Raw genomic sequence first — 15,097 nt, 5'->3', positions numbered from 1 at the left:
ACCCAGAGGAAAATCAAAGTGAACAAGGGAGAACAAGTGAAATTCCCAGGACCCTGGAGCCCTGAGGCAGCAATGCCACCCACTGAGCCATCCACATTTTTAAAAAGTAACATATTTTTATTAAGATGAAGGATTTTACCGATTTGAAGTTGACTATGTAACTGCTGGTGCTTGCTTTGTTTTACGTATCCGTTATGAGCTGCAGTTACATGTGCAGAATGTAGTTACAAGTCTTGCTTTGGATTAAGATCATCTCAATATACAATATTTGAAAGACACTGAAAGACATTCCTGTTGTTTTTCAGAGTGAATTTTACCTGATATAATTCTAAAACCAGTCTGAACTATTATGAAAGAAACGCAAGGCTTTGTTGTTCTTGACTGAAGCTGTAACTATTTTCTTGAAATATAAAAACTTTACGGGCGGCACGGTGGTGTAGTGGTTAGCACTGTCGCCTCACAGCAAGAAGGTCCGGGTTCGAGCCCCATGGCCGGCGAGGGCCTTTCTGTGCGGAGTTTGCATGTTCTCCCCGTGTCCGCGTGGGTTTCCTCCGGGTGCTCCGGTTTCCCCCACAGTCCAAAGACATGCAGGTTAGGTTAACTGGTGACTCTAAATTGACCGTAGGTGTGAATGTGAGTGTGAATGGTTGTCTATGTGTCAGCCCTGTGATGACCTGGCGACTTGTCCAGGGTGTACCCCGCCTTTCGCCCGTAGTCAGCTGGGATAGGCTCCAGCTTGCCTGCGACCCTGTAGAACAGGATAAAGTGGCTAGAGATGAGAGATGAGATAAAAACTTTACTATTGGGCATCCAGCTACAGCTTCCGAGCTGACAGCATGAACTGTGGCACAGGAGCTTATCTCGATCCCGCCATTGTGTGTGTGTGTGTGTACGTAGTGCTGTATCTATAGTGGTATAATCACCAGATCGAGCAGAAGGCAATTTCTCACAATTTGTTGAAACAGAGATGAAAAATAGAGCTCTGGGATAACATGGGTGTCCAGTGAATTCAATCTATTCAAACATTTATTCACGTTTCCCTGTGGAAAAAAATAACAATAACAGTACAAATATGGCACATGAATATCTAGATTATTCTGAAATAAATTTCAGAATGAAGTTGCCGATATTCCGTCAATATGTTTAACTTAATAACTTCGTAATTATATTCATCTATGATTTAAGGACAGTTTTGTAGCAGAATCTTTAACATATAACGAATGGCATGAAGGCATGTGGTTATAATTGGCACAGATTTAAAGCACAAATTTAAACTGAATAATACACAGATGAAAGAACGTTTCAGAAGACGGCACAGCAGCTTGCTTGCGACAGAAACGGACCTTGGTTGAAAGGACAGGAATAAACCATTTTGTGCCATGAAAGCATATCAAGGAAATATAAGCTGACCTTGAAAAAATGCTTCATCATTACAGTGGCCACTCTGGACATTCTGGAATGTGATATTGTGATATTGCAGACGTGCAGTCAAAAACAGTGGATCTGGATGAAGACACTGAAATAGTTTGGCGGGTTTCTTGTCCAATCAGATTCTAGATCATTCCAGCCAACCAAGGAGGCAGAAACAGTCCAGCTGTACCCAAAATACACACCAGCACAAACATCCAGAGAAATATTCTATCAATCACCATGGCGACATATTTCCAGTCTTCTCTTACCTGGTAAGAAGAAAAAAATTATTAATTTTATATTTCACACTATATCATCCAATCACCACATCTCGCATTTTTAATGGATGACTGATTTCAGTGTGAAAGGGTAGTGTTTTACCTGTGACATTTTATTTCTGTCGTAAAAATTTATAACAAGCCACGCATATCCAGCTTAAAGGAGTTCAAAGAATCGAAAAACCTGTTTGGTATGTGATGCTTATGGCTCACCATTACCTTGTGTACAAAGCTAACATGCAAATGAAATGGTAAAAAGTGTAACATAACTGATTTTCCTAAATAAAGAAGAAGGTACTACTTGGTAAATGGTATAGTGGTGCTTGAAAGTTTGCGAACTCTTTAGAATTTTCTATATTTCTGCATAAATATGACCTAAAACATCATCAGATTTTCACACAAGTCCTAAAAGTAGACTAAGAGAACCCAGTTAAACAATTGAGACAAAAATATTATACTTGGTCATTTATTTATTGAGGAAAATGATCCAATATTACATATCTGTGAGTGGCAAAAGTATGTGAACCTTTGCTTTCAGTATCTGGTGTGACCCCCTTGTGCAGCAATAACTGCAACTAAATGTTTCCGGTAACTGTTGATCAGTCCTGCACACCGGCTTGGAGGAATTTTAGCCCGTTCCTCCGTACAGAACAGCTTCAACTCTGGGATGTTCGTGGGTTTCCTCACATGAACTGCTCGCTTCAGGTCCTTCCACAACATTTCCATTGGATTAAGGTCAGGACTTTGACTTGGCCATTCCAAAACATTAACTTTATTCTTCTTTAACCATTCTTTGGTAGAACGACTTGTGTGCTTAGGGTCGTTGTCTTGCTGCATGACCCACCTTCTCTTGAGATTCAGTTCATGGACAGATGTCCTGACATTTTCCTTTAGAATTTGCTGGTATAATTCATAATTCATTGTTCCATCAATGATGGCAAGCCATTCTGGCCCAGATGCAGCAAAACAGGCCCAAAACCATGATACTACCACCACCATGTTTCACAGATGGGATAAGGTTCTTATGCTGGAATGCAGTGTTTTCCTTTCTCCAAACATAACGCTTCTCATTTAAACCAAAAAGTTCTATTTTGGTCTCATCCGTCCACAAAACATTTTTCCAATAGCCTTCTGGCTAGTCCACATGATCTTTAGCAAACTGCAGACGAGCAGCAATGTTCTTTTTGGAGAGCAGTGGCTTTCTCTTTGCAACCCTGCCATGCACACCATTGTTGTTCAGTGTTCTCCTGATGGTGGACTCATGAACATTAACATTAGCCAATGTGAGAGAGGCCTTCAGTTGCTTAGAAGTTAGCCTGGGGTCCTTTGTGACCTCGCCAACTATTACACACCTTGCTCTTGGAGTGATCTTTGTTGGTCGACCACTCCTGGGGAGGGTAACAATGGTCTTAAATTTCCTCCATTTGTACACAATCTGTCTGACTGTGGATTGGTGGAGTCCAAACTCTTTAGAGATGGTTTTGTAACCTTTTCCAGCCTGATGAGCATCAACAACACTTTTTCTGAGGTCCTCAGAAATCTCCTTTGTTCGTGCCATGATACACTTCCACAAACATGTGTTGTGAAGATCAGACTTTGATAGATCCCTGTTCTTTAAATAAAACAGGGTGCCCACTCACACCTGATTGTCGTCCCATTGATTGAAAACACCTGACTCTAATTTCACCTTCAAATTAACTGCTAATCATTAGATTAGATTAGATTAGATTAGATTAGATTAGATTAGATTAGATTAGATTAGATTAGATTAGATAAGATAAAACTTTATTGATCCCTTTGGGAGGATTCCTTCAGGGAAATTAAAATTCCAGCAGCATCATTACAGGATAAACAGAGAATAGAAAATAGAGGTTCACATACTTTTGCCACTCACAGATATGTAATATTGGATCATTTTTCTCAATAAATAAATGACCAAGTATAATATTTTTGTCTCATTTGTTTAACTGGGTTCTCTTTATCTACTTTTAGGACTTGTGTGAAAATCTGATGATGTTTTAGGTCATATTTATGCAGAAATATAGAAAATTCTAAAGGGTTCACAAACTTTCAAACACCACTGTACATTTTGTTTGTCTGGCATGCTTTTGAACTGTTAGAGTTCTGAAACATACCGAAAAGTCTGCATCCTCAGCTCTGAGATGGTCAGCGATGTACTGGACTCCCTCGAGGGCCCGCAGGAGTGACTGTGACACTGGAAAGTCAGTTTCCTCCAACTTGGATTCTTTACTGCAGCTTGGGCTTGAGATTTGAGTGCCCCGGATCTTCTGTCTTACACACGAACTTGTACTTTCACCTCTATCTGCAGTGAAATATGTCTGTATACTTGTCTCCTCATGCTTATGACAGTGCCAAAGAGTTTCTGTCTCATGCGTACCCTCTGTGGTATCGACAAATACACTCTCAGCACTGTGGCACTGAAATTGACAAACCTCACTGAGAGCTAATGTTTGAAGCAGAGGCCCAAGGGGTGCATCTGAACACAAAGAAGGACTTGAGGTAGAAGAAGTGTTCACTTGAGTGCATGTGAGTCTAGGAGTGACGTTTGTGTATGTGGGCTCCTCTTGAAGGATGGAGTACTGACTGCTGGGGGAGCTGCAGAAAAGAGGAGATTTAGAAGCTGCTTCTTGCTGCATTGCACATGATGAAGCAGCAGAAACCTTACCCAAATCAAGGGACATGGGCAAGGTGGGGTTATCCTGCTGCATGGGCTGCAGTGCCATTGGCCTGTGCATCATTTCAACAAGCTTACGGCAGTTTCTCTTTCCAGCATCGGGAGGACGTTTCATAAAAAGGTATCGTGGTACCAGGTGGAGAAAGAGCTGGCGGACCCAATGAGGCATTCGATGTGTACGGGATGAGCGGTGGTGCACGTTCAGCACAAACACGGTGATGATAATGGAAAGCGTGACAAAGATCATGGTGAAGAGCAGGTACTCACCGATGAGTGGGATGACCAGCGAGGTGGAAGGGATGATTTCTGTGATGAGCAGGAGGAAGACAGTGAGTGACAGGAGTACGGATATGCACAGCGTGATCTTCTCAGCACACTCCGAGGGGAGGTAGAACACAAGAACGGTCAAGCATGAGATCAGCAGGCATGGGATGATCAGATTGATAGTGTAGAACAGAGGAAGCCGGCGGATGATGAAGTAGTATGTGATGTCTGGGTAGATTTCTGTGCAGCACTCGTATTTCTTGCTGTTGTATTTTCCCACAGCGTTAATGATGACCCACTCACCACTCTCCCAGTAGTCCATTTGGTCCACGTTGCTGTCCATGCTGATTAAATCAATCTTAGCTCTGTCATACGTCCATGAGCCAAACTTCATCTTACAGTTCTGCTGATCGAAAGGGAAGAACGTGACGTCAATACTGCAGGAGCTTTTATATATGGCAGGAGGCTTCCATTTGACTCTGCCATCATGGAACACCTGGGCTTTGGTCAAGTGGGTCACGGCAAAATCTCCATCAGCGCTAGCAATAGATAAAAGCATGAATAATCATTTAGGGTTAGAAGGAGTGTAATTCGAGCCCCTTTTCAAAGAATGTACAAAATACAAAGGTATTTTTCCACTCAGTGTGTGTGTGCGCTAGTCCATTGCAGGGCACGCATGGTGCCCTGCAATGGACTGTCATCCCATCCATGGTGAATTATTCCACTTTACAGCCAGTGTTACTGAGATAGGCTCCAGATCCACCAGTATACAGTGGTGCTTGAAAGTTTGTGAACCCTTTAGAATTTTCTATATTTCTGCATAAATATGACCTAAAACATCATCAGATTTTCACCCAAGTCCTAAAAGTAGATAAAGAGAACCCAGTTAAACAAATGAGACAAAAATATTATACTTGGTCATTTATTTATTTAGGAAAATGATCCAATATTACATATCTGTGAGTGGCAAAAGTATGTGAACCTTTGCTTTCAGTATCTGGTGTGACCCCCTTGTGCAGCAATAACTGCAGCTAAATGTTTCCGGTAACTGTTGATCAGTCCTGCACACCGGCTTGGAGGAATTTTAGCCCATTCCTCCGTACAGAACAGCTTCAACTCTGGGATGTTGGTGGGTTTCCTCACATGAACTGCTCGCTTCAGGTCCTTCCACAACATTTCCATTGGATTACGGTCAGGACTTTGACTTGGCCATTCCAAAACATTCACTTTATTCTTATTTAACCATTCTTTGGTAGAACGACTTGTGTGCTTAGGGTCCACATGATCTTTAGCAAACTGCAGACGAGCAGCAATGTTCTTTTTGGAGAGCAGTGGCTTTCTCCTTCCAACCCTGCCATGCACACCATTGTTGTTCAGTGTTCTCCTGATGGTGGACTCATTAACATTAGCCAATGTGAGAGAGGCCTTCAGTTGCTTAGAAGTTACCCTGGGGTCCTTTGTGACCTCACTGACTATTACACGCCTTGCTCATGGAGTGATCTTTGTTGCTCGACCACTCCTGGGGAGGGTAACAATGGTCTTGAATTTCCTCCATTTGTACACAATCTGTCTCACTGTGGATTAGTGGAGTCCAAACTCTTTAGAGATGGTTTTGTAACCTTTTCCAGCCTGATGAGCATCAACAACACTTTTTCTGAGGTCCTCAGAAATCTCTTTTGTTCATGCCATGATACACTTCCACAAACATGTGTTGTGAAGATCAGACTTTGATAGATCCCTGTTCTTTAAATAAAACAGGGTGCCCACTCACACCTGATTGTCATCCCATTGATTGAAAACACCTGACTCTAATTTCACCTTCAAATTAACTGCTAATCCTAGAGGTTCACATACTTTTGCCACTCACAGAAATGTAATATTGGATCATTTTCCTTAATAAATAAATGACCAAGTATAATTCTTTTGTCTCATTTGTTTAACCAGGTTTTCTTTATCTACTTTTAGGACCTGTGTGAAAATCTGATGATCTTTTAGATGATATTTATGCAGAAATATAGAAAATTCTAAAGGGTTCACAAACATTCAATCACCACTTTGTCTATATCATAAACAGCAAAGTTTGTTTGTTCATTTGTTTGTCTTGAGCTAACGTTGCCATTTCTCAATGGATTTTCACCAAATTTGGCAAGTAGGTATGGGGATGACCCAGAATTTTGCAGATATAAACAAAATTCATGTACGGGCCCCAGGGGGTCCCCAGTGGGCCCCTGGGTGGTGGATGTTTGGATTTTTGTTTGTCTTCGGTTAACATCACCATTTCTCGATGGATCTTCACCAAATTTGACATGGAAGTCTGGGGGCAACCCAGAATTTTGCAAAACCCAGGCAACACCAGGTAACCTAGTCATTTTATAAAAGTAAATGCTACAGCAGAGGTGGGCAAACTATGGCCCGCGGGCCACATCCGGCCCGTTGGCGTTTTTAATCCGGCCCGCGGAAGACAATCATATAAACACGATTGAGCAGATCTATAAACTATAAGCATCAGTGTTATCACGTAGACAGGTACTCTAGAGATCCGTCTTTCCAGTCAGTCGTATTCACGCGAGATTACATTTGCAGAGTGGTGCAGCGCGTGCCATGGAAATCATTCTGTCGCCCGTGCCACTGATGATCTCGAGAACACAGGATAAAACTTTACAATGAGTGGTCCTAAAAAAAGAAAAGTGGACAGTGAGTGCAGGGTGTTCAATAAAGAATGGACAACTAAATATTTTTTTTGCTGAAGTCCGATCAAAGGCTGTATGCCTTATTTGCAAAGAAACCGTTGCAGTTTTAAAGGAATATAACATCAAATGGCACTTTTCCTCCAAGCATGCTAATTATGCTAACAACCAGTCAGCGCAAGCACGGACGAATACAGCTCAGCGGTTGCTGAGTGAATGTGAGTATTAACACTTTCTCTTTTTAAAACTATGTTGGAGCTGTAATAAGATGGTAGTCACATGTTTACAGACATAATAATATAAAAAGTATAACTCTTAGTAATTTTGGTTGTCGTGGGTGGCTGCTGTAGTGCTGGTGTTTGTTTTTATGTGTATATATTTTTTTATGTGCCAATCTATTGAACTGCAAGCATTTTTCTGCTCTGCCTTTGTTGACTGAGAACTAAAATAAATGTCAATCTGATCTGCATTTGGGTCTCTGTCAGTGAAGGCCTTACAATAACACTAAAACTTTTCCGGTTTATGTTCGATATGTATGAATTTGGTGTCGGCCCGGCCCGCCTGGCAAATTTCAAAAGTCAATGTGGCCCCTGAGCCAAAAAGTTTGCCCACCCCTGTGCTACAGGGTGTCCCAAAAGTCATTGTTGAAGAATGGAAAAAGATTGATGTTGCACAATGTCGCCATCTTGTTCATTCCATGCCTAGAAGACTTGGTGCTGTCATTAAAAATCATGGAGGCCATACAAAGTACTAGATGTAGTAGTTTTTGTTGTGGGGTGTACTCATTTTTGCACCACCCTAATTTGAGTAAAACTGAAAAATGTGTAATCTAAGTTATATTATTAACCTTACTTTCATGTTATAAGTTAAACAGATGTTATATTAAACTTTGTCTTGTCAACATTTTGGAAATTGTTTGTGTTCATTGAGATATTGTTTAAAATGTTACTTTTCAAAGGGGGTGTACTCATTTATGCTGAGCACTGTATAAGCCTAGTTGACAGTGCCAAGCCAACCACTACACTAGAGCCCTGCACTCCCGCGGGAGTCCCGCGGGACCCGCCGCAAAGCAGTGCTGCGCGGGACAAATTTTGAAAGCTCATTGCGGGCGCGGGCGGGACCGGAAGTGCACATATGCGCGCGCGGGTGGGAGCAGGAGTGCACATATGCGGCGCGGGTGGGAGCGGTGATAAGCTGCAGTCCCGCTAACTAAAAACGTGCTTGAAATAAAATTCATAAATTATTAATTTATGTCTATCATATATAATTTGTGCTGGATATTTTATTTGGCATTAATAAAAACATTTTAAGATGCCTAAATTTGCAGAGAGAGTGAGACTGAGTGAGAAATAGCATTTTAAACTCTCCATTGATCACTCTAAGGAAAAATTCTTTGATGACTATAATAACTCGCAGTTCACACCCAGCTAGCAAAAGAACCATGAGTGAATTGATTTACTTGTTGCGTTAGTCTACAACTTTAATCAGAGAGACAGGTTACACAGTGACGGTAGGCTTGACTCAATGCTATCCCAGAAATCCTTCCTGTAATATGCAAATTTGGCTGTCCAATCAGAAGCAAAAAAACACATTGGTACAAAGCAAGCCCATTCACTTTTTTATGCTGATCAGAGAATTATAATGGTTTCTCATGTGATAAAAATGTGCGATTAAATATTTTAATCGTTTGACAGCACTAATTATTATTATTATTATAGATACTACATGCTGAATTCAGAAACAAGGTAAACAATAACAAACGTGAGCTGTAGATATTTATGCTCAAATCCACTCAAAGTAGGGGGCAGGGCACCATCATGCTGTGTCAAGACAAGAACTTTCCTGAGAAATAACACGAACGTCTGCATCATGCGGGATTTGCGGGCGGGGGCGGGAGCGGGACAAAATATGGCAGACGCGGGCGGGAGCGGGACTGAAAATCATTATTTTTTTGTGGGCGCGGGCGGGAGCGGGACTGAAAATCATAATTCTTTGCGGGCGCGGGCGGGAGTGGGACTGCACAATGCGGGCGCGGGCAGGAGCCGGCCTGAAAAATCAGACCCGCTCAGACCTCTACACTACACCACCCTACAGCTGTCACCACACTGTAATGAGTTTAATGCTGATACTGTGAAATTGGCAAGTAAGAATTTTGCTGTTCCCTAGACACTTCCTGACTTTGAAGCAGTGACCATATGGAGGTTTACTACTTGTTTTTGCAGCACCTCATTGAGTTTACAGGCTTTACATTCTCACTTGCATCTCAGTTCCATCTTGTCTAACTACCGAGTAACTTAAGAATTTTGGCTTAAGACAACTGCTCCAGCTGCCAGTCTGGAGAACAACAACGGTGAAACGTGGAGAAGCATATTTATATTTCAGGAATGTTCCAGATATCTATATATACGGTAAATAAAGAACTAATGATTACATAATAAGTATTATTAGAATTTGTGATATCATGTGCTGATATGCAGTAAGTATTCAGAATGTTGAGATTTGGCATTGGTCCACTGAAGCACCCACTTGTTGTAGAGCACAATATCAGGCCTCCAGATGAGCTCGGAGGGGATTCTGATGGAGGTGACATTCTCAAACTCCTCAGGGTTCCAGCGCAGCTTGTAATCACTCCATTCCTGTCAGGGCACATACACTCTCATCAATGTTCTGAATCAGCAGGCATGACAGGATAACTGGGTGCGAGGGAACCTGAGCCAGTTTCAATTAAAAATCTCATTAATTTTCAATTATTTGCTCCAACTGATCAAAACATACCTGTTTCACCCACACATTGGTGGTCATCATTTGATTCTTTTCATCCTGCCATAGGGAATAAAATTAAACTATTAACAAATGGCACAATCATAAAAAGAAAACATATCTTTTTTTAATATGATTTGATCAAATAGAAGTCAGGAAGTTAGAAAATGTATACAAAGCAGTTCCTTCGAGGCTGGAATATGTGAACAAAAACACTGCATTTCTTTATGTCCTTCTTTCTAACGCACTGATGTAAATATACTATATGTACAGGGTTATATTCCAGCTAGAGTTTAAACTCACTACATCGATGAGTTGTGCGATGGAAAGGCCGAAGTGGATCAGCACCACATCTGAGATGTTCTCTACAGGACGTGAGAGTTTGTTATAGCGACGGAATAAAACCTGAAGTAGTCGCTCCTCTGCATGGCCACGTGCTGGGGCAGGTGTGCACACTAAAAGAGCAAGAGGGAAACAAACAGACGTGCATACTTTATTCTGTCGACATTCACTGTATATGAGCAATCACACGCTCTGATTGGCTACTCTACTACTACACTGTAAAAAAGAATAGTTGAGAATACTTGAAATTTCAAGGCAACAGTCTGCATTAATAATTTTATGTTTTGCCAACGATGTGCCCATGATAATCCAAACTATGATAACACTGTTATCTTTATTAAGAATTCTTAATTAAGTCAATTTTCAATTCCTCATTCTGCCAACATAGATTTCTCTTTTTGCTGAACAGTGGCATTCACAGTAGTACAAAAAGGCAATTGAGGTTATCACAATTTTGAGGGGAGCTTTTTTCACCTTTACTTGGATAGGACAGTGTAGAGACAGATCAGGAAATGACCTCAGGTCGGAATCAAACCCAGGCCCCCGGATTTATGGTAGGGCGCCTTATCCACCTGAGCCACGACAACATGAACTTCAACCGGAGAGAGAACCACATTGCCCAGCCCTTGCATTTGGGAGAGGAAACCACGTGTCTTGGTCATTAAGAGCATGCGCTGAATAAACACCTGTGACAATTATGTATTTTCAATTCAGATTATTCACTATTGTATATTTACACATCATTGAGGTGCACCCTATCAGTTTGATGTGGATTTTTCTTGATGTGGATAATTCTAAAAAATAGAATTATGCTTTGTTCAAGTAATTCCATATTCACAATTGAATGGACAAGAAAATATGAATAATTATTAACGAACAGAAAAATCCACATCAAACTGATAGGGTGCACCTCAATGATGTGTAAATATACAGTAGTGAATAATCTGAATTGAAAATACATAATTGCCACAGGTGTTTATTCAGCGCATGCTCTTAATGACCAAGACACGGGGTTTCCTCTCCCAAATGCAAGGGCTGGGCAATGTGGTTCTCTCTCCGGTTGAAGATCATGTTGTCATTGGCTCAGGTGGATAAGGTGCCATACCATAAGTCTGGGGACCTGGGTTCGATTCCGACCTGAGGTCATTTCCCAATCCGTCTCTCTCTCCTGCTCATTTCCTGTCTCTACACTGTCCTATCCAAAAAAAAGCCCCCCCAAAAATTGTGATAACCTCAATTGCCTTTTTGTACTACTGTGAATGCCACTGTTCAGCAAAAAGAGAAATCTATGTTGGCAGAATGAGGAATTGAAAATTGACTTAATTAAGAATTCTTAATAAAGATAACAGTGTTATCATAGTTTGGATTATCATGGGCATACATCGTTGGCAAAACATAAAATTCTTAATGCAGACTGTTGCCTTGAAATTTAAAGTATTCTCGACTATTCTTTTTTTACAGTGTAGGGTATCAGCTCATATACCATGAGTAGAGAAAAACAAAATGGTGGAGCGTGTTGCTGAACCAACCGAGGACGCAATAAAAACTAATAAAAACCAAAAACGCAAAAAATACAAAAAAAGCAACAAAATATAGAATAAAAGTATTTGATGGTAAGAATGTCTCATCTCATCTCATTATCTCTAGCCGCTTTATCCTTCTACAGGGTCGCAGGCAAGCTGGAGCCTATCCCAGCTGACTACGGGCGAAAGGCGGGGTACACCCTGGACAAGTCGCCAGGTCATCACAGGGCTGACACATAGACACAGACAACCATTCACACTCACACCTACGGTCAATTTAGAGTCACCAGTTAACCTAACCTGCATGTCTTTGGGCTGTGGGGGAAACCGGAGCACCCGGAGGAAACCCACGCGGACACGGGGAGAACATGCAAACTCCACACAGAAAGGCCCTCGCCGGCTACGGGGCTCGAACCCGGACCTTCTTGCTGTGAGGCGACAGCGCTAACCACTACACCATCGTGCCGCCCTGGTAAGAATGTGTATTTTTTATTTTTCAATAATTATTATTGTCACATTTTTCACAAACTGCTCCTGTCATTTCACCGGTTTGAAGCGAAATGATTCTAAGCGGAAATGATTTCATCGGACGTTTTGTATAATGTTTTTATTTATCGAATTTGCAAAAAAATAAAAGTAAAAATGCTCTGTTTCTCAAAATCCAGTGACTGTGGATAGAATAAAACAGTTATTCCAGTCAATCTCGTTGTACATGGTTTATAGCCAACTCGGTGCTACGCGCCTCATCGGATATCAGCTCATGTACGACTCGATTTTGTGGAATAACTGTTAAATATATCCATTCATATATAAAGACACTGAGTGAAGGTCTTCTCTAAGTCATAACTTCAATCAACTTCTACAGCAGAGATGTGTGCACTCCGAGCAGCACTTATTAAGATGAGGCGACTCTCTTGGCCTGGGAAATTGATGCAGTTTTGCTAATCCAATTTATCAGGTGCGTTTTAGCTTGCTGAAGAGCCCTACAGTCCGGAAAGTTGCTGTCTTATTACTGGGTATGAAGATAAATAAGCTCTTTAGTCTTCACTTCCTAGTTGTGAAGCCTTGTAGCAGTGTGATCTTAAGCAGCAAGCTTCGTCCAGATCACAACAACTCCTTCCACAGTAAATAATAATCACCTGCTGGTTTATTGTGTCATTTATAAGATATTATTATACATACAGGACACTTTTTTGATGGAATAAAAACATGTATTCTATTCCTAGCAGGTTTCATTGCATGCAATATTGTTAGCATATCGCATGTGTATTGCATCACTCTACCTAATGGAGAATGCTACAGCTATGCTACAGCACCCGGGGGTTAGATGTTTTGCTCAAGGGCACTTCAGCCCAACCTCAGGCCATGGCTGCACCACGTTAACCTAACCTGAACTGTGGGGGAAACTGGAGCACCTGGAGGAAACCCACACAGACATGGGGAGAACATGCAAACTCCACACAGAAAGGCCTCCATCGGCCACTGGGCTCGAACCCAGAACCTTCTTGCTGTGAGGCAACAGTGCTAACCACTACACCACCATGCTAGTGTTGCGCTGTTTCTAGTTTCCAGAAAAGGAGTAAATCATTTTTGAGTGTATAAAAAGAGCCATTTTTTTGATCCATGATTCAATTTTTTTTAGTTGTTACCACAATAAATGCAGCAATCAGTCTCCACAAAGATCCTTCCAAATAATGGAAACATTTATGGAGGTGGCGGCACGGTGGTGTAGTGGTTAGCACTGTCGCCTCACAGCAAGAAGGTTCTGGGTTCAAGCCCCGTGGCCAGCAAGGGCCTTTCTGTGCGGAGTTTGCATGTTGTCCACGTGTCCACGTGGGTTTCCTCCAGGTGCTCCGGTTTCCCCCACAGTCCAAAGACATGCAGGTTAGGTTAACTGGTGACTCTAAATTGAGCGTAGGTGTGAATGTGAGTGTGAATGGTTGTCTGTGTCTATGTGTCAGCCCTGTGATGACCTGGCGACTTGTCCAGGGTGTACCCCGCCTTTCGCCCGTAGTCAGCTGGGATAGGCTCCAGCTTGCCTGCGACCCTGTAGAACAGGATAAAGCGGCTACAGATAATGAGATGAGATGAGATTTATGGAGGTGAAAAAAAATGTTTCTGTGGCAACAAAAATCCAACCGTTCTTTAGGAAAGCAAAACAATGTTTTTCTTTTATAATGTCACTCTAAAAAAAAGGCTTTCTCTAGCTGCTAATAAGCTATTTTAGAAGTAATTTTTTTTCTAAAGTCAGACATTTTTGCATCACATTTCTTTACCTGTATCCATTACATGTTCAAACTCAGTATAGAATTCTGCACACATAGGGTTATTTGTCACCACGTACTGTATGTTGATTAAAAACCCCGAGCTCAGCAAGAAGCATGAAAAAAATAAGGACGTTACCGTAGATGCATGGAAGGCAGAGGATCAGGATTAGCTGGATGCTCCTGGCTAGATTCATCCTGGCTGGTGAGGTCTCGAAAGGTCACGTCTGAAAGGTTTTTACAAAGCATCTAAAATTTAAACCTACAAATTGTTGTGTCTATGAAGAGATTCCATTCAAATGGTGCGAGTATGCCTGTTAAAACTATTTATCAGCACTGAATTGAACAACTGAACAAAACTTAATGGTTAAAGATTTTTTCAAAATGCAAATAAGAAATTCGACCAGCTTGTAAAGACAGGAGGAAATCTGTGTCTCCACTGGAGTAACTGTAGTGATGATTGTTCCTGTCTTGTTCCTTTACTTTCCCCTGTCACTGTCTCACACTTTGCCCCTCCTTCTCTCTCTCTCTCTCATGCTCAATTTTGTCTTCTCCTCCTCCTTTTAACCATCCCTCACTCTGTCTATCTCTCTTTGCACCCCCACCTTTCAAACATTATTTGTCTGACTAACTACAATGTTCTAGTAGTGTGTGTGTGTGTGTGTGTGTGTGTGTGTGTGTGTGTGTGTGTGTGTGTGCGTGCGCGCTTGTACTTGCTACATATTGAGGACTGGAATACACTTTTTATGGACAGAGTTAGGACATTTTTGGGACGTGAGGACATTTTGGCTGGTCCTCACTTCTTCAAAGGACTGTCTGAGGGATACGACTTAGTTTTAGGGTTCAGGTTAGAATTAGGTTTAGGTTAGGGTTA

The 15,097-nt window shown here is 41.6% G+C and overlaps 1 protein-coding gene across 2 annotated transcripts; it reads right to left on the bottom strand.

The window, feature by feature from the left end:
- Positions 1 to 1,493: 1,493 nt before the first annotated feature.
- chrna4b (cholinergic receptor, nicotinic, alpha 4b) lies at positions 1,494 to 14,420 on the bottom strand. 2 transcript variants are annotated; one of them, XM_060940594.1, is made up of 6 exons: positions 14,363 to 14,420; positions 10,398 to 10,549; positions 10,110 to 10,154; positions 9,861 to 9,970; positions 3,824 to 5,186; positions 1,494 to 1,679 (listed from the first exon to the last, which is right to left on the bottom strand). In XM_060940594.1, the coding sequence occupies exons 1-6, from the start codon at positions 14,418 to 14,420 to the stop codon at positions 1,554 to 1,556; spliced, it is 1,854 nt and encodes a 617-aa protein (XP_060796577.1). In that variant the 3' UTR covers positions 1,494 to 1,553. The 2 variants fall into 2 exon arrangements, with proteins under 2 accessions (XP_060796577.1, XP_060796578.1); XM_060940595.1 differs by lacking the exons at positions 10,398 to 10,549; positions 14,363 to 14,420 and having other exon boundaries at positions 3,824 to 3,992; positions 4,226 to 4,270; positions 4,344 to 5,186.
- Positions 14,421 to 15,097: the final 677 nt, after the last annotated feature.

This window comes from Neoarius graeffei, chromosome 15, assembly GCF_027579695.1.
Source record: "Neoarius graeffei isolate fNeoGra1 chromosome 15, fNeoGra1.pri, whole genome shotgun sequence".
Taxonomy (NCBI): Eukaryota; Metazoa; Chordata; class Actinopteri; order Siluriformes; family Ariidae; genus Neoarius; species Neoarius graeffei.
The sequence above is the reverse complement of the archived record's forward strand: the minus strand, read 5'-3'. Positions and strand labels throughout refer to the sequence as shown.

Excerpts from the sequence above, each read along its gene's own strand:
- chrna4b (XM_060940594.1), bottom strand. The coding sequence starts at position 14,420 with ATGAATCTAGCCAGGAGCATCCAGCTAATCCTGATCCTCTGCCTTCCA. Across the intron at positions 10,155-10,397 it reads TCGCACAACTCATCGATGTA|GATGAAAAGAATCAAATGAT; the intron begins GTGAGTTTAAAC and ends TCCCTATGGCAG. Across the intron at positions 1,680-3,823 it reads CTGAGGATGCAGACTTTTCG|GTAAGAGAAGACTGGAAATA; the intron begins GTATGTTTCAGA and ends TCTTCTTACCAG.